Below are 21,833 nucleotides of genomic sequence, written 5' to 3'. Positions count from 1 at the left end.
AGCCCTGCCTAGAACGACTGTGAGCCTAACTGTAGGTTTAGAAGTTTCAGTACACCTCACTTTAAACTTCCCCATCTAGTCTCTGCCTTTCCTAGATTCTAGCTTGACTCCTTTCTAGATCTCCTGTCTGTACCAGCAAATGATCAGCAAACAATCCTATTAGTAGCAGATCCTCCCTGGCTACATAAGTGCTCAGCTCGGCTCTATTGTCCCCTCTCCAATTTCAATCATACCAGAGAGTCATACCAGACAAGCCAGTGGCTTACCACTCCTCTTTAAATACCTGGGGACTTTTATAAGCTCCAAGTGAAAAAAAAAGGCAAAAAAGGGACTAGGAAAGATAGTACAGAGGTAAGGCACCTGCCTTGCACACTGCAAACCTCAGTTCAATTCCTGGCCCCACATATAGGTTTCCCCTTGCACCACCAGGAGTGATGTCTGAGCTTACAGCCAGGAATAACTTCTGAGCACAGGCAAGTGTGGCACCCAAAGAACAATTAGAAATTAAATAAAAGCCCTGAGCAAGGCTCCCACCTAGACAGAGATTCACAATTTTTGAGGAGTAATTTCATAGCTCCCTAATTAATTCCAGTGGGCAGTCAGAATGGAGAATCAATGTAACTTGGTTCAACTGAGAACATAGACAGAACTGGTGGGAGATGCGGGTTGTTGGGTCTATATTATGAGGTTCGGATGGGAAGCCTACTGTGAGGGAACCAGACAAGTTCTTGCAGTCCCTTAGAGAACCTACTGCAAGAAAACCATACAAATTCACTCAGTCCTTTAAGGCACTAGCCCCATGCCACGCACACCATACACTAGATCTAGTTTGCAGGCCCTTGGGAAAGGTTGGGCAAAGCAGCTGTTGGCCATGATTCCACCAAGCTCTAGAAGTGGAGGCCTCTGCAAACAGTGCATAGCTGGCCCAGGGAGCTACTAACGGTCCTTCAAGCACTAGCACTAGCGACAGTCTAGAGACAGTGGGGAACCAGTAAGTCCCACATCACCTGCTCACCTTAGATGTCCCAGGGCTTCTAGATCTAAATCTCGAAAGGTTTTTCCTTTATCAGAAGCTAGAACAAAGCAGCTAAGCCCACAAACCAAACACCTAAAAGCAAAATCAGCACCAGGAGATGCTGGAGAATATGGGGGAGGGGTTTGGCAATGGTGAAAGAAGACCAGGTAGGGAGGCCACAAGAACCAACCATCCCTCCTTTTCCCCAGGGGTGAGAAACAAAGCTGAGGTCTCCAAGGGACCAGAAACTCAAGAACCAAGGTGAGGAGACAGAGAGAACACAAAGGGTTGAGCACATGCTCCACTTTCGAGAGGTTCACACACTGGCACCATTTAGACCTTAAGCACTGGAAGCAGCCCCCAAAACCTGCTCCCCCAAATTTAAAAGGACCATAGAGTCCAAAGGAGCTGTGGAGAAGGTCTCTGACTTCTGGCCATCATCACAGCCAAGGCCCTAATGCACAGCTAAAGATTTTTATTGGGAAAGGGAAGCAGAAAAATGGCCTCCAATGTCTGCATGGCTATGGCAGCCAGGCCCTCCACAGTCCAATAAGGGGCCACCAGCAGGCTCAGGTGTAGAGGTCAAAGTCAATACGCTTGGAATTGTAGAACTGTCCACCAGGAGGGTCAAGCTTCCGGCAGTAAACGCCATCTGGAAAGTAGCCTTCATTCACCCAGGTCTGTGGGAAGAGAGAGTAGAGCTAAGGGAGCCTGTTACAGCAGGGCAGGTAGAGGAGCATTGAATGAGGCTTACCTGCATCTGAGTGCTGGTGAAGGGCCCATACAGCTCAGCATCCCCTGTGTTCTCCCACTTATATTCCCACATCACATCGCTGAGACCATCGCCAGAGGACTCTGTTTCTGAAATAACAGGCACGGCTGTTGGGCCTCAGATGCCCTGGCTATAACTGGGTCCCTCCACTTTCCTTCTGTCTTACTTACCTCCTCTTGGGACAGGGGTGGGAGTCTCCAGTTCCCCCTCGGCCACTTCCTCAGCAAACATGTCCAGAGAGGGTGGGGGTGTGGGGTCAGGAGTTCCCTGTGTTCGAGACCCCAAACCCTTCAGTCGCATTGCCAACCGTTCCCTTGTCTCCTGATACACGCCAAGGTTGCCCCGAGCCACCATCTGGTCAGCCAATCCCGAAAGCCGGTCCAGGCGCTGGGGAGAGCTGGGTCGTGCTGGCCCTTTGCCACCTGGTTTGCATCCTCCTCGGGCCCCCAGCCGCCTCAATGCTCCAGCCACTGTCTCTCTTGGCAACAGCAGCTCCAAAAGACCCTCCAACAGAGCCTGGGGACTCATTGGGGTCTGGCCTGAGTTCTCCTCCTCTTCAGAGTCTGATGGGGGCCGTTGATCAGGAGGTCGCTCCCTGATCTTTACCTGTAATGTGGTAAAACAAGGGTTTATCTTCTCCACATGGACTGTAGAGCCCACACCCTGGAAACGTCAGCCCACCCCGGGCCATACCCAGTCGATATTGTCCAACCAGCTGTCTCGGATCTGAGCATCCCGGTTCAGGAAATAGTTGCCATCAGCATCAAAGTGTCCCTCCTCCATCTCCTCCTGCAGGTTGAAGGGTGTGATCCGCACACCTCCTTCGCTGGGCAATGTAGCTGCTTCCTGACCTGCACCAAGACACCAGTGCTCCATATCAGGCAAGTGGAAGACAGACCCCAGCCCCTGCAGTAGCCTGGAGCGGTCCCTTCTGCTGACAGTCAGCACTGCCCTGCTCACCTTCCACGTCCTCTGAAGCCAGGATGTCATATTTTCTGGACCCCTCATCCTCATCGTCCTCCTCATCACTGTCCAAAGAGTGTTTGCCTTTGAAGCGGCTCCCAGGACCCCCCACTGGAGCCACAGGGTCTACCAACTGTGAACAGGAAGCAGTAGAGATGTGGGTTACCACAGTTCCCCACATTTTCTAGATCTAAACTCAAACTGAAAATCCTTCAAGCCCACTTGTCAGAAAAACTTGGCAAAGCTAACCCTGCCCCCTTATCTGTTCCTCCCACACTTAGCTTCCTCTTCTGGCTTCTAGCCCACCATCCCCCTCAATCCTGCAAGGCCCCTCTCACCTTCTTCTTGGGAATACTGATCTCATCGTCCTCCTCATCTCCCACGCCTTGGAAGGTCACTTTCCTCTTTGGCATGACTGGACGATGGGGCTTTTTCCACTAGGCCAAAAGAAAGGGAGCTGGTTAAGGGAGGATATTTATCTCAGTATCTAAGGAAACTTAACAGTCCTAAGTGAAAGCACAACCGAATTTCCCCTGGTTGCGCAGAATTCGGGGCTCAGAATCAGGGGCCACAGGGAGGCAATCCACAACAGTTGCAGCAGCGGGAATCAATCAAACGTGCGCTCAGGAGGACGTCCCCGGGGTCACCCGCACCCTGACAAATGAATGTTTCCTCACGTGGCCACCCTCAGTTCTGGACACGATTCGGCCCGGTGGGAGGGGGGGGAGATCCCCGCTCCTGCACCCCCAATTCCCTCCAAGCCCACAGAGCCCTGGCGGACTCGGAAGCTGGCACCCGGCTCGCCCCGCTTCACTCCCAACTCCACGGGGGGGGCCCGACCCCTTGACTACTTCGGGGTATGTGAATGAATTAGAGACGAGACGGAGCCACAGGGACCCGAGAAATCCCTGCAGCAGCGCGAGCTCACCTAGGGATCCAGGGGAGGCGGGGGAGACGAGCAAAGATGCTTTTTCAACAGAGGCACATCCGGGGCACCGGGCGCCCTCACCCGGAAGGGAATCGTGGAAGGACTCGGGAAGACCGGAAATGGCTTCACCTAGGCTGGAGAACCAATAAAAAGAGCGGGCGGAAGTAGGAGTCCTGGCAGAGGCCACGCCCCTGAGTGACGTAAGCCGCGCGGGGCGACGACGGTTAGAGGCCGGTTTGAGCGCCTCCGCTCCGAGCCGCCGAAGGAGGGCGGAAGTGGTTCCCGTGCTTCTCAATACTTGCAGTGGAGGCTCTGGGGGAAGTGGATCGCTTGCGCCCCAGGGTCTCGAAAGCGCAGTCCGAGCCTGCCTTGGGGGTCCCTGCTCTTGTCTCCCTTCCCAGGCCGAGTGGCCGTTCTCCCTGGGCCTCGGGGTGCGTGCCCCATGCCGGCGCCCTCTAGTCCTCTGGCTCTCGTGATGGCCGCCTGCGGGGTGGACGGCTCCTGGGCGCGGCCCAAACTCAGCTGCCTCTAGGACCCGGGGGAGGCGACACCCCGGCCGCCTGTGTCCCCGGGGCAAGTTCCTGGTTTCGGAGGCGGAGAGCCGGCGCCCGGGGGTGGCGCCCGTGCCAGGCAGGCCCGGAGAAGGGCAGCGACGTCTCCTCGGGGCCCCAGGGAGAGCCGGGTGGAGGTCCCGTGCTGCCAGCTGGCGCTGACCCAGGGCTGTGCCCGCAGCAAGGGGCTCCCCACAGCCTCTCCCCTGCACCCCGGAGCCCCAACCAGCGCCATGAAGCTGCACCGCAAGCCCGTGCTCGGCTTCTTCCGCGGCTACCGGACGCAAGCTGCGGACCAGGAGGGCGTCCTGCTCAAGAAGGGAGCCCGCAACAGCAGCTACCAGCGCCGCTGGTTCGTCCTCCGCGGGAACCTCCTCTTCTACCTGCAGGACCGGGCCGATCGCACGCCCCTCGGCCTCATCCTGGTGGAGGACTGCCGGGTGGAGCCCCGCCTGGGGGCCGCGGAGCCCTTCGCCTTCACCCTCCTGACCCCCCGGGGCGACGGCAGGCGGGCCCACAAGCTGGCCGCGGAGAGCCAGCAGGAGCTGGGCGCCTGGCTGGGGGCGCTGGCCGCGGCCAGCTGGAGGAACCGGGCCGCGCTGCTACCCCGACTCGAGGCCCAGTACCGGGCGCTGTGCCAGGCGGCCGGCCACGAGCCAGGCTCACCCCCGGAGCACCCAGACTTCGTAGCCGCTGTCCCTCCTCCCTCTAGCTTTCAGGAACTGCACGAGCGCTTTGGGAAGGAGATCCGGGGGCTGCACACGGAGGCGGCCAACCCACAGGAGCTCAACCCTGGTTGAGGAGTGACTGAGATGGACCAGACGCCCAGAGGATCCCCTCCGCCTCCTTCCCTAAAGGCCCTGATCTTCGCTTCATTCCTGCCTCCCTCCCCAGTCCTTACTCTGCTCATCAAATAACAAGGCAGGAGACAGCCCCAGGTATAACAGCAGGTTTTTTTCTAGTTCTGGTTCCTCAAAGCGCCGCAAGGGGTGGGGAGCAGAGACAGAAGAGAATGTAAACATTGGGTTCAACCCCTGTAGCTCAAGCCCAGAGAGGGGCTGGAGGAGGGTGGCGAGGGCACAGGTTGCTGGTGAGACAAAGCAGGAGAAGCCTGAGAATACAGAGAACGGGCAGATAGGGAAAAGAGCGAGGACGGTGTATGGGGAAGTGGGGGACAGTTCCTGTTCCAGTGCATGTCCCCTTAAATAAACTAGGTAAGAACACTGTGGAAGGAGAACCACAGGACAGAAGTTAAGAGTCCCCCCACCCCACACTGGGGCCAGGCAGGTCCTCTGTACATAATTACAACACATTGATGTCCAGAAGTAGAATGAGAACCTGGGCTCACAGCCAAGGAGTGACTGGAGTGTACGAATCTGAAAGAGCTGCTGCCAGGGCCAAGTCATCTCTATGGTGATGAAAGGCCAATCAGGACAGTGCCTGGGGAAGGACCCCAGGAGGAATTGGGACAGGAGTGACAGACCCCTGCTGTGTTCCCACTGCCCCAGGGAAATGCAACCACCCCATGCACTCAGTGTTGGCAGGCAAGGAGATGGAAGTTAAACCACTTTCTTTGGAAAGGGGCGGCCTGCTGAAGGGGCTGGGGCAACAGCCCTGGCTAGGCCTGCTGTTGGCCAAGGGAAAAGAAGGGCCATGCAGTCCAGCCCCAGTGCAGGTTAGAAGTAAGCATCCTGCCGGGTCTCAGATGCTGAAGCCCTGTCCCCACCCTCTGTGGGTGCTGGGGGCCCATCTGCCTTCCGACGAAGTGAAAGCTTCCTGCCTTGAGCCTTTTTCTCCTGCTTCTGCCGCTCCTTTTCCTGCTTCTGCTGCTCCTTCTCCTGCTCTTTTTCCCACTTGTGCCTCTCCTTCTCCTGTTTCTCCCGTTCTTTCTCCTGTTTCTGCCGCTCCTTCTCACGTTCCTTTTCCTGTTTCTGCCGTTCCTTCTCCAGCTTCCGGATTTCCTTGCTGGAACCTAATGGAGTGCTATTGCCAGTAGGTGAAGGAAGAGATGGATGCAGTCCCTCAGCGGTGACCACAGGCCCTGGGACAGGCCCAGCACTGGCCCTTCGAACAGGAAGGGGTGGGGAGGGGCCCCCACCAGCTGCTCTGGAGCCTCGACTCTTGAGGCCTGGGAGGCTGAGGAGGCTGGAAGAGGGACCCAGGGGTGGCTGCTGCCGCCGCCGTTCCTCATGGATGGCCCGGGAGCCATGTAGTCGCCGTGATGGCCGATACTGTAGCTCCCCCCGAGTTTCTCGCCACTTCTTGAGCTGGGCTGTATTCTCTCGCTCAATCAGTGCTTCTGTTACTGGAAGGTTAGTCACCTAGACAGAGAAGAAATGGGGCCAGATGGTAAAGGGGAAGATAGGCTAAAGCAGATGTGGGTGTGCTAAGGCCAGGACTTACCTCATGCACCAGGAAGTCCTCCTGCATACACTGCTGGGGTAGATTGCGTAACTGCTCCATGGTTTCATACATGCCTTGGCAGGCACGAAGCTTGTCCACAGAGCCCAGCGTGTGCCGCAGCAGTACCAAGGCAACCCGAAAGATGATCTTCACACCTTAAGGGGTAGAGAAAAGACATCTTGGGGAAACAGGCCTGGAATCTTAAGTCTGTCCCATTCAGAAAGGATTCATAGTCCAACCCAATTCCTGAGGCCTTAAGAAGAGAAATGAACGCTGGAGCGGTGGCGCAGCAGTAAGGCTTTTGACTTGTACACAGCTGACCTAGGACGGACTGTGGTTCGATTCACCAGCGTTCTATATGGTCCCCCAAGCCAGGCGCATATCACCAGGTGTGGCACAAAAACAAAAAACCAAAAAAATGAGAAAGGAAGGCCAGAGAGGTAGCTTAATGGACTGAGTGCATGTCTTATATGCAGGAACTCCACATATAACCCCCATTACCATGCAGGCTCCCCAATACTGCAGGGAATACTTATTGAGCACAAGGCCAGGAGTGATCCCTGAGCACTGCTGGATATGGCCCAAAACAACAAAAAAAGTTAAAAATAAGAAAATGAGGGGTCGGAGAGATAGCACACAGTAGGGCATTTGCCTTGCATGCAGCCAATTGGGAGGGACTCAATTCAATTCCTGGTATCCATATGGTCCCCCAGCCTGCCAGGTCAGGAGTAACCCCTGACCACCACTGGGTGTTGCCCAACAACCATTCAATAGTTTTTTTTTTTTGTTTTTTTTTTTTTTGGTTTTTGGGCCACACCCGTTTGACGCTCAGGGGTTACTCCTGGCTATGTGCTCAGAAATCGCCCCTGGCTTGGGGGAACCATATGGGACGCCGGGGGATCGAACCGCTGTCCGTTCCTTGGCTAGCGCTTGTAAGGCAGGCACCTTACCTCCAGCGCCACCGCCCGGCCCCTCAATAGTTTAAAAAAAAAAATACAAAGAGCAGGAGCAATAGCCCAGTAGGTAGAACATTTGCCAACCTAGGTTCAATCCCTGGCATCCCATATTATCCCCTGAGCCTGCCAGGAGTAATGTTTGAGCTCAGAGCCAGAAATAACCCCTGAATGCGACCAAGTGTGGCCCAAAAAAAAATATGAGGCCAGGAGATAGTTTTAAGGACTGAAGCATGTGCCTGACATACACAAAATCCTAAGTGTAATCCCAGGTGCCACCCGTATTTTAAGTGATCCTGATAGCCCATAGTATTATTGAGCTCTAGCAGCCTGGTATCCTCACAGTATTGAACCACGTGGCCTGAACAGTCAGAAGTGGCCCCAGAGCCCCAGCATTGCTCAGGAAACTAAGGAATTGCGCATCACAACTTTCAGGTTCCTGACAGAGAAGGTCCGCAGCCATGACAGCTAAAGCCAAGACTCCATTTTTTCAAGCTAAAAGGCTTACAGTACAGCCCATTCCAAGTACCACTTATAAGCAGGACCACCCTCAAATCTCATGGAAACCCCAGATACCCCATGACCTGAACGGCCCAGAAATACCTTCACAGAAGAACATGTCCCAGACACGAAGCACTGAGGCCCAGGGCAGGGTGCGAGCGAAGATGCACATGAACCACTCTGTCATGTAGAGCACCGGGTCAATCCGCTGTCGTCGCAAATGCCGATGTGCCAGTGGGGAGGCTCGGCGCAGCAGTGCAAAAAAAATTTCTCCGTCCAACTGAATGGCCTCCTAGAGATGAGACAAGCCATGAGAGGAGGCCTGCTGTGGCCCTGGGTGGAGATCCTCACCTCAATACAGAAGGCCCAGATGTCAGGGAATGAAGGGGGCACAGGGTGGGGCAGGACACAGGCCTCCCAAAAGACTTGGGGAGAAGTCACAGCCCCAGGTACAGTCAGACTGCAGTCACTCACCAGCCCTGCACTGTAGTAACCGGGGAGGTACTTGTCACAGATCTGCACCAGGCACCAAAAGGCTTGCTGAAAAGAGCAAGAACAAGGAGGAAGGGATGGTGCATGAGAAAATCGGAGCAGAACTCCCATCACCACAGTAGGCCACTATCCTCCAGCCCCTCCCAACCAGGACCAGCTATGCTGACCTCAGCAGGCATGTGCATGAGCAGTACTGCAGCCACAGGGGCCTGCGCCTGGCAGTAGCCCTCATCGGGTCGGTAGATAGTGTAGGCCTTCAGGATTCGGTACAGGTCCTGTTGCCTAAGGGTGTTGGGAGAGACCGTGAGGGCAGTCACAGGAGCTGGAAGAACACTGCCCCAAACTCAACCCGCCTCCCCCTTAGCTGCACACCAAACCCCTCACAAATCCAGCTTCTTACTAACGTCAGAGCTTTACTGCCACCACCCTTTCCTAGCTTAAGACAAACTCAGGACATAAAGTATTCCAGATTCCAGCCCTCCACTCTCACCTGCATAGCTAACATGTCCCAACCCATTTCCCAGCACAGGCTGTGCTCCCAACCTTCCTTCATCCACCACAGTCCCTTTAAGGTCACCCGCTCTAGGAAGCTTCCAATACCCTGAGCACCAGCCATCCTCTAGCACTGTCTGATGCTTTTCTCACTTCAGCTCAGAGACTCTCCAGATAGGGCCTGCTCTGTCTCATAGGACTTCACTGCAGGCATGTCCCTTAGTAAAGGTTTGGCAACAGCTATGCCTCAGACGCTACACAAAATTAAATCTCTACTCTAGACCAGCTCCTCTTCCTGGGGGATGATGTGTCCAAGTATAGGAATCCCTTTCACTGACCCATTTAAAAAAAAAAAAAAAAAAAGGCCAGAGCAGTGGAGCAAGAGGTAAGGAGTCTGCCTTGCCCGCCTAGGATGAACAGCGGTTCGATCTCCCGGTGTCCCATATGGTCCCCCAAGCCAAAAGCGATTTCTGAGCGCATAGTCAGGAGTATCCCGAGCATCACTGAGTGTGGCCCAAAAACCAAAAAAACAAAACAAAACAAAAGACAGAGTCGGAGTGATAGCACAGCAGATAGGGTATTGGCCTAGGTTTGATCCCCAGCATCCCATATGTTCCCCCACACACACACACGTGCCAGGAGGAATTTCTGAGCAAAGAGTCAGCTCTGAACATCACTTGGTGGGGCCAAAAACCATGAACAAAAACCATAAAGCCAAGGCCAAAGCAATAGCACAATGGGTAGGGTTCTTTTGCCTTGCACAGCACTCACCCAGGTTCAATCCCCATCATCCCATATGCCCTGAGCCCATCAAGTTATTCCTGAGTGCAGTGTCAGAAATAACTCCTGGGGCTGGAGAGATAGCATGGAGGTAAGGCGCTTGCCTTTCATGCAGAAGGTCATCAGTTCAAATCCCAGCGTCCCATATGGTCCCCTGTGCCTGCCAGGAGCAATTTCTGAGCCTGGAGCCAGGAATAACCCCTGAGCACTGCCGGGTGTGACCCAAAAACCACACACACACACACACCAATTTCTGAGCCGGGTGTGACCCAAACACCACACACACACACACACACACCAATTTCTGAGCCTGGAGCCAGGAATAACCCCTGAGCACTGCCGGGTGTGACCCAAAAACCACACACACACACATACACACACACACACACACACACACACACACACACACCAATTTCTGAGCCGGGTGTGACCCAAACACCACACACACACACCAATTTCTGAGCCTGGAGCCAGGAATAACCCCTGAGCACTGCCGGGTGTGACCCAAAAACCACACACACACACACACACACACACACACACAACCCCTGAGCACTGCCGGGTGTGACCCAAAAACCACACACACACACACACACACACACACACACACACACACACACACACACACACCTGAGCATTGTTGAAAGTGACCCAGAAGAAAAAAAACAATGGGAGACAGCCAGTGTGTAGGGCACTTGTCTTGCATGTGGGTTCAATCCCCACCACATAATGTGTCCGAAATTCCACCAGGAGATTCCTGAGCACAAAGCAATGAGAAAGCCCTGAACACAGCCAGTGTACCGCCTCCCAAAAAAAAAACCCAAAATCCAGAAAGTCATCCATAACTCCTCAAAGCTATCCTGAGAAGAGGGAGGATAATCCCTGATCATTCTCTTCCACCAAACAACACGATATCTTAACATGCTGGTTCCATTCTTGTCTATTCCCTCTTTATATATAACATTGACATTTCACAGCTCAACCCTTATCTCTTACTCAGAAAAAGATACTCTGATCTGTGATTTCAGTTACCCACAACTGTGGTCTAAAAATACTGTACAGGAAAATATTTTTATACCATACATAACTTTTATCATAGCTATTATTGACTGATTATTGGTCATTATTGCTAATCTTACTGTCCTAACTTTTTAAGTTTTATCATAGGTATGTATGAATTGAAAAAAGCACAGTATATCTAGGGCTTAGTATTATTCACTGGTGGTCTTGAAACATATACCCACATACAACAGGGGATCATCTCCCTGACACTGCTTTCAGTATTATGTCCTATCATTTAGAATTTTTTTTTTTTTTGGTTTTTGGGCCACACCCGGTGACGCTCAGGGTTTACTCCTGGCTATGCGCTCAGAAGTCACTCCTGGCTTGGGGGACCATATGGGACGCCGGGGGATCAAACTGTGGTCCATCCTAGGCTAGCGCTGGCAAGACAGACACCTTACCCCTAGCGCCACCGTGCGGGCCCCAGCATTTATAATCTTCATTTGTGCTTATCTACAAACAACTCCATTGTTATCAAATTAACATTTTTCTCTTCTCTTCACAATAGCATCCTGATATATTTATTTTACCTAGTGCTAGTACTACAAGAAGAATCAACTCCCCACCTGATTCTATGATCCTGCCTTCCCCAGTGCAGCTGTGGGTGAACTGTCTGTGATCCTGGCCAAGCAAAGTCTTTTTACTTGGGTACTGGAGTCCATCCTCTCTCCCTCCATGGGTTATCATTCATTCCAGCAACTCGCCCATCTCTCTACTAGACTACTCCAATTGGTAACCACATTTTTTATTTCCTCTAGCTTAATATCTTTTTATATATATTGGGAGGGAAGGCACACTTGGCAGTGCTCAAGGGACCAAATGGCGCCAGTGATCAAATCTGGACCTTCTAAGTGCAAAACCTATATATACTTAAGCTATTGTTGGGTTTTGGGTTTTTTTGTTTTTTGTTTGTTTTTTTGGTTTTTGGGTCACACCCAGCAGTGCTCGGGTTCTTCCTGGCTCTATGCTCAGTAATCGCTCCTGACAGGCTCGGGACTATATGGGATGCTGGGATTCGAATCACCATTCACCATCCATCTGCATGCAAGGTAAACACCTTACCTCCATGCTATCTCTCCAGCCCATTTGTTTTGTTTGTTTTTGGGCCATACCTGGTTACTCCAGGTTACTCCGGGCTCTACGCTCAGAAATCACTACTGGCAGGCACAGGGGCCCATATGGGACGCCAGGGATCGAACCCAGGTCCATCCTGGGCCAGTCACATGCAAGGCAAATGCCCTACCACTGTGCTAACACTCCAGCCCCTGTACTCAAGCTATTGAGCTATCTTTCTGGCCTATCAACAACCGTTTTTCGTTTGTTTGATTTTTATTTTGGAGGGACCACATTTGGCAATGCTCAGTAGTTACTCCAGGTTCTGCACTCAGGAACCACTCCTGGTGGTGTTCAGGGGATCATATGGGATGTTGGGGTACAAACCTGGGTCAGCCACATACAAGGCAAGTGCCTAACCTGTTGTATTATCTCTCTGGTCCCTATAACTTTTCTGATTTCACTTTCCCTTCCTACATCATTTCCCTTCCTGCTTCATTTCTTCCATTATCTAATCAACAGCACTCCTCCAGAGTATACACTCCTGTCTTCAATTTCTTTGCTTTCATTCTCTAATCAGATATTTGTTTCATTTTTTTTTCTTTTTTTTTTTTTTCTTTTGGTTTTTGGGTCACACCCAGCAGCGCTCAGGGCTTACTCCTGGCTCTGCGCTCAGAAGTTGCTCCTGGCAGGCTCAGGGGACCATATGGGGCCGGGATCCAAACCAGGGTCCGTCCTGTGTTGGCCACGTGCAAAACTCCTTACCGCTGTGCTATCACTCCAGCCTGTTTTTCTTTTTGTTGTTGTTTTGAGGCTATGCCTGGTGGTAGTCAGGAGTTACTCCTGCCTCTGTGCTGAATATAGTTATGGCTGCCAGAGACTAAACCCAGAGCCTAACCCAAGTAAGGAACGTGATCTACTGCTAAGCTATGTCCCTAGCTTTTATCATTTGTCCAGTGCTGTCATTGGCTCCTAAAACAGTGCCTGGCAGATCATGTGCTCTCAAGACATCTTTGCTGAAAGGAAGAAACTACTGATAAAAAAGGTCCATCAGAGAACTGCCAAAGATCATTTTACACACTAGGGAGTGGCATATATGCAGCTTGAAAAGCATGACATACCAAACTAAAACCAAGTAATGATCTGAGAAAAAGTTATTACTGCTTAGAAGCAGCACACCTGGGTCACAGAATGCAGTGCCCACAGTGAGGAGTGTAAGCAGCAGGTGTGGACACGTCATCTGCGGTCCTCAGAACTTCTCATATAGCCAATGGCTCACAAGTATAAAAAGCTTGAAAATCACTGATTTAAGGACCCCAAACCATATTTCCAAATTCAGCTCTGTCTATCCCCACTAACCTATACAAAACACAGGTAAGGGGGCCGGAGAAATAGCACGGTGAAAACCTGGGACAGACCCGGGTTTGATTCCTGGCATCCCATATGATCCCCCGAATCTGGCAGGAGCGATTTCTGAGTGCAGAGCCAGGAGTAACCTCTGATCATGCAGGGTGTGGCCCAAAAACAAAACAAAACAAAACAAAACAGGTTATATAAGCAAGCCCCTAGCAAGGAAAATCCTGCAAAGCCCAGGTTAAGGACAGAGATCCAGCTTGAAGTAGGGATACAGCACTTGCCTTGCTAGTGTGAAGCCCTGTATTTTTTAATCCCTGGCATCACCAAAAATCAATCAAAATGCATTTCTTTTGCCTCTCTTTTTTTTATTTGCTTTTTGGACCACACCCAGTGATGCTCAGGAGTTACTCCTGGCTATGCGCTCAGAAATCACTCCTGGCTCGGGGACCATACAGAACGTGACTCGAGGGATAGGATGCCAGGGATCGAACTAAGGTCCGTCCTGGATTGGCCATGTGTAAGGCAAACGCCCTACCGCTGTGCTGTGCTATCACTCTGGACCTTTTTCCTTTTTTCAGAGCTACACCGAATGGTACTCAGGACCTACTGCTGACTCTGTGCTTAGGGATCATTCCTGGCAGGACTTGAGGGGATCCTGATGTACAAAGCAAGAACCCTACCTGTTGTATTGTCTCTCCAGCCCCTCAAATACATTTTATTTTTATTTTTTGGTCACATTCAACGTAACTCAGGGGTTACTCCTGGCGTTGCTTGGGAGACCATCTGGGATACTGGGAATTGAACCCAGTTTACTACATGCAAGGCAAGTACCCCACCCATTGTACTATCGCTTCAGACCATCAAATGCTTTCTGATGTGCTTAATATACTTCTCTTTCCCAGACTAAACTCCCTACCATACCTACATTCCCAACCCTAGACTTCGTCTCTCCTAGAACACTTTTTTTTAAATTTTTTTTCCTCGAACACTTTGATGCAACTTTACTTTCACTCCATTAAAACCACTCTTCTGGGCCAGAGAGACAGCATGGAGGTAAGGCGTTCACCTTGCATGCAGAAGGACGGTGGTTCGAATCCCGGCATCCCATATGGTCCCCCGAGCCTGCCAGGAGCGATTTCTGAGCATACAGCCAGGAGTAACCCAAAAACAACAACAAAAAAAGAACCACTCTTCTAGTGGGACCATAGTGATAGCACAGTGGGTAGGGCACTTGCCTTCCATACAGCAGACCCCTGTTTGATTCAGGCTTTCAATATAGTCCTCCAAGTCCACCAGGAGTGATCTGAATGCAGACCAATAGACAGCATCACCAGGTATGATTCCAAAACAAAAAGAACCACTCTTCTAGAAATTCATGAGAGTAAGAACTGCTTTCTTCCTAGACTGTCTCCACCTGGAGCTTTCAACAAATGTTTGATAGCATGATCAGGCCATCTTACCCGTGTCCCCCTCGAGCCGCAAACATCTCATGGAAAGGGAACTGGCGGTGCAAGTCCTTCTCAATCACATCTAGCCACTTGGGGTCTCCAGGAGCTCGTTCCAGTTCCTAGAATGGGACAGTGGGATAACCTCAGGATTTGAAAAACTGATGACATCCTTCAGTGTCCTAAGTCCCCATGCCACAGAGCTGTACACACCTCAAACTTGCCCGGGTTTTGCTCCAGAAGTTCCTTGCTATTGGACAGATACTGCCAGGCCTTGGCTCTGAGGGAGGAGGGGATTCCCTTCCGACATCGTAACTTCACCTAAGGCAGAGAGGCAAGAAAAGAATATCCTCAGGAGCTGGCCTGACCTCCACACTTCCCTTAAATTTTAGGCTCTTGGGGACACCCCTCCCACATTCCACAGGATTGACTCCACTGGGCCTGGCCTAACTTCCATCTTTTTTTTTTTTTTTTGGTTTTTGGGCCACACCCGGCAGCGCTCAGAAATCACTCCTGGTTCCCTGCTCAGAAATCACTCCTGGCAGGCACAGGGACCACATGGGATGATGCCGGAATTAAAACCAACACCCATCTTGGGTCTGCTGCTTGCAAGGCAAATGCCCTACCGCCAGCACCTAACTTCCATCTTTGGAGTAAGTACTACCTACCTCCAACATGGTCCAGAGAGCAGATAATGTCAAGATCCTGGGCCCATCCTATCCCCCAGCCCCAAACTCCCAACCCCAACCCCAACCCCAACCCACTGCCCTGCCCACCACTCAGCTTCTCAAACCTTCTGGAAACGTCGTGAGAGCCACTTATCCCAGTTACTGAACATCTCCAGCCATTTGAGCTCCCGCTGCCGAGCCACATCCACAGGAATAGAGCTCTCTCTACAGAATGGGAGGAAGGGGGCATGGAAAGAATCAGTAGTAGTAATATAATATCTGAATTGCTAAGAAAACTGAGGCAAGTCACCTTCTCAGGCTCAAATAAAGTATAGACATAAAGCAATTTTTGAGCTACTCAGGATGTCTGCCCCCTTACATTCCAAATCCTAGTTCTGATAGCACAGCAGTAGGACATTTGCCTTCCACATGGCCAATACCAGATGGAGCCAGGTTTGATTCCCGGCATCACATATGGTCCAGGAGCGATTTCTGAGCGCAGAGCCAGAGTAGCCCCTGAGCACACTAGGTGTGAACCAAAAACGAAAAGATAAAATAATAATAATAATAATAAAGAAGTAGACTGAAGGACGGCGCTCTCATGTTAGAGCCTCGATGGTGAATCTGTGGCACGCAAAGGCCTTGCAGCTGGCACATGGGAAGGGGTCTGCAATTAAGATATGCGGCGCAGCAGGAGGCGAGAGACGAGTGTGCCGGTGTCTGCTTTGCAGCTCACCTAGCAACAGGGCCGGACTGGCCATTGGGAAGACCGGGCATTGTGTGGCAGTTTGGGAACTCAGGCTCAAAAAAGGTTAGCAATTACTGTTTAGAGTGTTCAAATCCCACTTCTGACATAAATATGAGACACAGCATAAAATATTTAAAAGATAAGGGACCGGAGAGATAGCATGGAGGTAGTGTATTTGCCTTGCATACAGAAGGATGGTGGTTTGAATCCTAGCATACCATATGGTCCCCCGAGCCTGCCAGGAGTGATTTCTGAGCGTAGAGCCAGGAGGAACCCAAGTGCTGCTGGGTGTGACCCAAAAAACAAAAACAATAAAACATGGGCTGGAGCAATAGAATAGTGGTAGGGTGTTTGCCTTGCATGCAGTGACCCTGGATGAACCTGGGGTTTGATCCCCAGCATCCCAGAAGTGGTTTCTGAGTGCCGAGCCAGGAGTAATGCCTGAGCGCCACTGGGTGTGGCCCCCCCAAAAAAACAAAATATGTAAAAGCCACAGTATGTGTTAGGCCTGGAACCAAGTTCTAACTTCACCACCTATGCACAACTCACTTAATTCTTTTAAGCCTCAATTTCCTCACTAATAAGATGAAGAGAGGAGGCCAGAACTATAGCAGAGTGGGTAGGGAGTTTGCCTTGCACATGACCGACCTGGGTTCGATCACCAGCATCCCACATGATCCCCAGAGCCTGCCAGAAGTGACACAAAACAATTAAGATGGAGAGAAAAAACATTATCTACCTCAATTTACTGAAAAGTTACATGAAACAACTCGTAATGTTAATCGATGTCCATACAATAAAATCCAGAACTGACTTCTTGGCTTAGAAACAACTGAGACTCCTATTGGATTCTAGGTATCCTTTCGGCCAATTTTTCTTCCTCCCTAAAATTATCCAAATCAAATGAATGAAGCTGTCTCACCAAACTGACCACTATTTTGGTCAAAATGTCAAGACACTCCATCAATATCAAAACAGTTACTTGGGGCTGGAGCAAAGAACAGCAGGTAGGGCATTTGCCTTGTATGCAGCCAATGTGAGTTCAATTTCCAGCATCCCATATGGCCCCCAGAGTCTGCCAGGAGTGATACTTGAGCTCAGAGTAAGCCCTGAACACAACTAGGTATGGGTAAAAAAATTTTCTTATAGAACCTTGTTCCACATCAGTGAGAACTCAGATGTTCAGAACTGAGTTAAAATCTTGCTTCTGGGGCTGGGCGGTGGCGCAAGAGGTAAGGTGCCTGCCTTGCCTGCGCTAGCCTTGGATGGACCACAGTTCAATCCCCCGGCGTCCCATATGGTCCCCCAAGCCAGGAGCAACTTCTGAGCGCATAGCCAGGAGTAACCCCTGAGCGTTACCGGGTGTGGCCCAAAAACCAAAATAAAATAAAATAAAATAAAATCTTGCTTCTGTCCCTTAGGTCATGGAAGGTTAGCAACTGACAACCTGAGTTTCTTATCCGTACAAAAGGATGCCGACTGCTTCAAAGAGGTGACAACTGAGAAATTGTAAAGGACTCTTAAAACAGGACATGTACATTTCATATTATTCTGTCCTATGGGCAACTTAAACAGAAGGACCACCTCTCATTAATCTTTATAAGTCACCTTCAACCTCCTTTTAGGGCTGGGAAGAACTCAGTATCTTGCCTGCATTCAGAAAGGTCGCACACTAGCAAAATAACTAACATATGGTGTGGAATATAACTGAAAGATGCTGTGGAAAATCCAAGCACAAAGATGCACAGAAGAGCCCTCTAGTTAGATGAGCAGTGTGGTATCAGGGAAGGCTTCCTGGAGGAGGAGGAGGTGGATATGAATCATGAAGGGAAAGGAGAAGGGCATTCCTGGCAAGTGGGGCAGTGGAGAATGAAACCGACAAAACAATGTCTGGTGGGGCCAGAGAGATAGCAGAGCAAGCAGGGTCTTTGTAAGCAGTCAACCTGGGTTCAGTCCCCAGCATGGTACCCCAAGGCTGCCGGAGTGATTCCTGGAGCATCACTGGGTGTGGCCCAAAAACAAGACAAAAACAACAACACCACAACACAGTTCCTGGCGAGGGGGGGGGGTAGAGAAAAATCAGAGTGACTGGCAGAGTCAGGTAATAAGAAACCTGTGTGCAGGCTGAAGGTGCTGTATTTTATCTTGTGGGCAGTAGGAACATCTTAAAGCTCTTCAGGGAACAAGTACTGCAGTCAGTCTTGTCTCAGGAGAGATTTCTCCAGCATGGAAGATGAAAGATTTAGAGGGTCAAAGTTACAAAACAGAATTGGCATCTCATTTGGTGACTGGCACCTAAGAGGGGATCACTAAAATCCAATTCAACTCAAGTTACTTAGAGTGGAAAGGCACTGAGGGAGCCGCTGGCCTTCAAGATCCACATTATCTGAGTTGGGGCAATTCACGCAACAGTTCTTCTCTAAATTAGGCACAATACATCCCTTAAGCATGGAAAGTGCCAGAGTCAAGCTTCAGGTGCCCCACCCCACCCCCAGGGTGCTGAGAACTGCGCAATCAGAGGTTTGGGTTTGTTTGCAGGATTATACCCTGCTGAGAACTGCCTGCCATGGGGCTTCCCCCAACTTTAGGCAAATCTCTCCAACCCCAACACACAGGCCATGATTAAATCCTACTTATTCTTTATGATTCAGATGAAGTTCAGTTACCCTCCAGGCTGAGGCAAAAGCCAAGTGCTCACACAACCCAGTGAGAGGTAGGGCCTAAACCTATCATGCTGAAACCAACACTTTCAATTATTTCTCCCTCCAAAGGTGAGGACCTGAGGACCTGACACTACCTTATCCTACACCAACTGCAAGGTGTGCCACCTCAAGTGATGCTGAAGTCAGACCTGAGGAGCAGGTTAAAGGGGTGCAGGAACAACGGACAGGATCTGGAGAGAGGGAAGGAAGAAGTCAAAGGCGATCACACCCCCACTTCAGGAGTGACTCAGGCCCCTGGAGGGAACTAGGAAAGAGAATAGGGCTGGGACAGGAGGAAATGGGGAAGAGGCCTCCTCCACCCCCCTTTCCTCCAGTGAAAATACACCAGCCTCAGTCTCCCCTCCAGCTTCCATTACACCACCCCACTGGACCCAGGATTATTGGGGGGCCTGCACCCCCAAATTCATTTCCCCTAAGAACCCTGCTCAGCCAACACCTGCAGAATATGAGCCATTGCTAGACTTTCAAAGAACTAAGACCACATCACCTCATTCCATAGTCACTTTACTGGGAAGAAACTGAGGCACTGAAATGAGGAAGGTACTAGGTCAAGGACAAAGACCCATACATCCTGCATCCCACGGTAATGCAGCAGTGCACCATGAAACCTCAGGATGCCCCAGGCCAGATGGGGAGCACCAAGTTCCCACTCCCACTGCCTACCCACACGTACATACAAACACCCATCGTCAGAGACCCGGACACCCGGAATCCTGGCAACCACCCTCCAGGATGCTCCCCCAAGCATCCCCAACGTGCCTTACTGGATACTTACAGGCTGCCTGAATACTGACTGCCCCCAAGGAAGCCGTACTTGTCCGTCTTGCGCAGAGCCAGCCCGTTGATCTCCGAGTCTGAGCCCATGGAGCTCACATCATCGGCCAGCGACTCCAAGGTCCCCGACATGAGGCTCACCGAGTCCAAGTAACTCAGAGTGTCCGGGGCCTGCCCGCGAGGCCCGGAGATACCAGGCCCCAGGCTGGACGTGGAGCCCAGGTCCTGGGCATTTTCGGCGGGTTCCGAGGCTGGGGTCACCGTCACCACCGCTACCGGAGGCTCACAGGTCCCTGGGGGGCCGGGGCCTGCCCCCGCGGGGTCCGAGGGCGCCTGTCCTGCCGAAGCCGAAGCCGATGCCGCTGCTGCTGCTGCTGCGGACGCAGGTCCGGGCCCACCTGTCACCTGTCCCGCTGTCACTGGGGCCACCCGCGCGGCCGCTCCAGCTCCGGAGCCCGCCGAGGCCGCCGTGGCCGGCTTGGGGGCGAGCGGGGGCTTGGCCGTCAGGGGCCCGGGCGGCGCCGTTCGGGAAGGGGTCCGGGTGGGGGTCCCGGCCGGGGTGCCCGGCGCAGGAGCGGACGAGGAGGAGGAGGGGGAGGTCCGGGGCTCCGTCGTCTTCGGGGAGTCCATGCCTCGGGCGCGATCGGCTCCCGCCACGGCCGCGGGCCCCCGGGGCTCCGGGCTGGGGCCGGCCTGCGCCATCGGGGCTTCGGGAGGAGCCCCTGGGGCGGGCGGCCCCGATGCGCTGGCCGTGGCCGGGGCCGCCGGGTCCGGGGAGTGGGCCGGCACGGGGACGCAGGCGGGCAGCGCCTCCCCGGGGGCCACCAGGGTGACGGGCACCGAGGTGGCCGTGGTCACGGGCGGGCCCGGCGCCACCAGGACGACGGGCCCGGCCCGGGAGCCGCGGGGAGGCGGCGAGGGCGCGGCGGGGGCGGCGGGCGAGCCATGACGGCGCGGCGGGGCCACCAGGGGCGCCGGGCCCGTCTCCATGGCCGAGGGCCGCCGCTCACATCCCCCCAGCCGGGGCGGCCGCGGAAAGCGCCGCCCGCCCTCGGGCCGCCCGCCGAGGAAGCGGAGAGGGCGAAGGGCGCGGCCCGGCGCACGCCAGCGGCGGGGCGGGGCGGGGCGGCGCGGCGCTCAATTAAGCGCGGAGGCGGGCCGGGCGGGGGTCCCCGGGTCTCGCTCACCTCGCTCCGCCGGGGCGCCCCCTCCCACCCGGAGGCTCCGGACGAGCAGCCGGCCTCGCGCCTGCGCACACGGCCCCAGCCGCCGAGCGCCCGGCCTCACTGCGCTCCACGCCTGCGCGCGGGCCATCCCAGCGCGCTCCTTTTTTTCCCTCCCGCCTCGTCAGAGCCCTCGGACGAATGATCGCAGACCGGGAACCGGAACTCTGCCAATCGCTGCCAGCGTAGGGGGGCCGGGGGCGGGCGGCGCGGAAAGAGGAAGCGAGCGCGCAGCCACCAATGAGAGGCCGCGCGCAGGCCCGGGGAGGCGGGACGAAAAAGGCAGCCAATCGTAAAGCGGGAAGTTGAATTTTTCTGACCAATCAGAGGCGGCTAAAGAGTAAATGCCCGCGGAAGAAGGCGGGCTCTGCGCGAGAAGGGGCCGGTCCAGGCGACTAGGAACAGAAAAAAGGAAACCAATGTAAAAGTGGGGGGAGAAGGAACGGTGATGTCTATCAGGGCGGTGACCGACAGCATCCGCAGGCAATAGGAAGAGCAGAGAAATGCTCTATGAATCCCAGGAAGGTCAAGAAAAAATGACAGCTATGAGGCGGGGTCATCTTTGCCATTTCCGCCAATGAGCACATGTGATCACTTTTAGCAACAGCGGAGGAAGACGGCCGTCTCAGCCAATGGCTGTACCCAATGGGCAGGATGTTGCCCGGCAGGCGGTGCAGCTCAGGGATATCGGTGACAATCGGAGACAGGCGCTGAAGGCGGTGGGGTGTCAGTTGGGGACAGCGCCTGAAGGGCCGGGCACATCCGTGCAGCCCTGAGCCAATAAGAGCTGCTTCTCGCTGTCCAGGCTCTGTCCTTTCTAGGCCCCAATTCTCTATTCAGCTCCCAAGCCCCACCTCTCCGGTAGTCCTGAGTCGAGAGTTCCACCACAGAACCAATGCCCTGACCCAGTCCTCTAGACCTTAGAATTTCT

The 21,833-nt window shown here is 53.0% G+C and overlaps 2 protein-coding genes across 2 annotated transcripts; both read right to left on the bottom strand.

The window, feature by feature from the left end:
* Positions 1–1,468: 1,468 nt before the first annotated feature.
* Positions 1,469–3,700, bottom strand: CD2BP2 (CD2 cytoplasmic tail binding protein 2). The gene is made up of 7 exons (XM_049789198.1): positions 3,679–3,700; positions 3,089–3,187; positions 2,748–2,883; positions 2,481–2,638; positions 1,958–2,393; positions 1,770–1,876; positions 1,469–1,695 (listed from the first exon to the last, which is right to left on the bottom strand). Exons 2-7 carry the CDS (start codon positions 3,161–3,163, stop codon positions 1,585–1,587), a joined length of 1,023 nt encoding a protein of 340 aa, XP_049645155.1. The 5' UTR covers positions 3,164–3,187; positions 3,679–3,700; the 3' UTR covers positions 1,469–1,584.
* A 1,463-nt stretch (positions 3,701–5,163) lies between these two features.
* TBC1D10B (TBC1 domain family member 10B) lies at positions 5,164–20,669 on the bottom strand. The gene is made up of 9 exons (XM_049789108.1): positions 19,681–20,669; positions 15,560–15,659; positions 14,980–15,087; positions 14,782–14,888; positions 8,746–8,860; positions 8,561–8,626; positions 8,189–8,378; positions 6,633–6,787; positions 5,164–6,550 (listed from the first exon to the last, which is right to left on the bottom strand). The coding sequence occupies exons 1-9, from the start codon at positions 20,667–20,669 to the stop codon at positions 5,906–5,908; spliced, it is 2,475 nt and encodes an 824-aa protein (XP_049645065.1). The 3' UTR covers positions 5,164–5,905.
* Between the last annotated feature and the right edge of the window lie 1,164 nt (positions 20,670–21,833).

This window comes from Suncus etruscus, chromosome 15 (assembly GCF_024139225.1).
Source record: "Suncus etruscus isolate mSunEtr1 chromosome 15, mSunEtr1.pri.cur, whole genome shotgun sequence".
Lineage (NCBI taxonomy): Eukaryota > Metazoa > Chordata > Mammalia > Eulipotyphla > Soricidae > Suncus > Suncus etruscus.
Note: the sequence above shows the minus strand (reverse complement) of the source record. Positions and strands in the feature narration are given on the sequence as shown.

What these genes read in the sequence shown, in the direction of transcription:
- TBC1D10B (XM_049789108.1), bottom strand. Translation starts at nt 20,669, where the DNA reads ATGGAGACGGGCCCGGCGCCCCTGGTGGCCCCGCCGCGCCGTCATGGC. An exon ending in AAAACCCGGGCAAGTTTGAG is followed by an intron (nt 14,889 to 14,979) that starts GTGTGTACAGCT and finishes GTCCCATTCTAG; the next exon opens with GAACTGGAACGAGCTCCTGG. An exon ending in GTTACTACAGTGCAGGGCTG is followed by an intron (nt 8,379 to 8,560) that starts GTGAGTGACTGC and finishes TCTCATCTCTAG; the next exon opens with GAGGCCATTCAGTTGGACGG.
- CD2BP2 (XM_049789198.1), bottom strand. Translation starts at nt 3,163, where the DNA reads ATGCCAAAGAGGAAAGTGACCTTCCAAGGCGTGGGAGATGAGGAGGAC. An exon ending in GGTTGGACAATATCGACTGG is followed by an intron (nt 2,394 to 2,480) that starts GTATGGCCCGGG and finishes ACCACATTACAG; the next exon opens with GTAAAGATCAGGGAGCGACC. An exon ending in CACCCCTGTCCCAAGAGGAG is followed by an intron (nt 1,877 to 1,957) that starts GTAAGTAAGACA and finishes CTGTTATTTCAG; the next exon opens with AAACAGAGTCCTCTGGCGAT.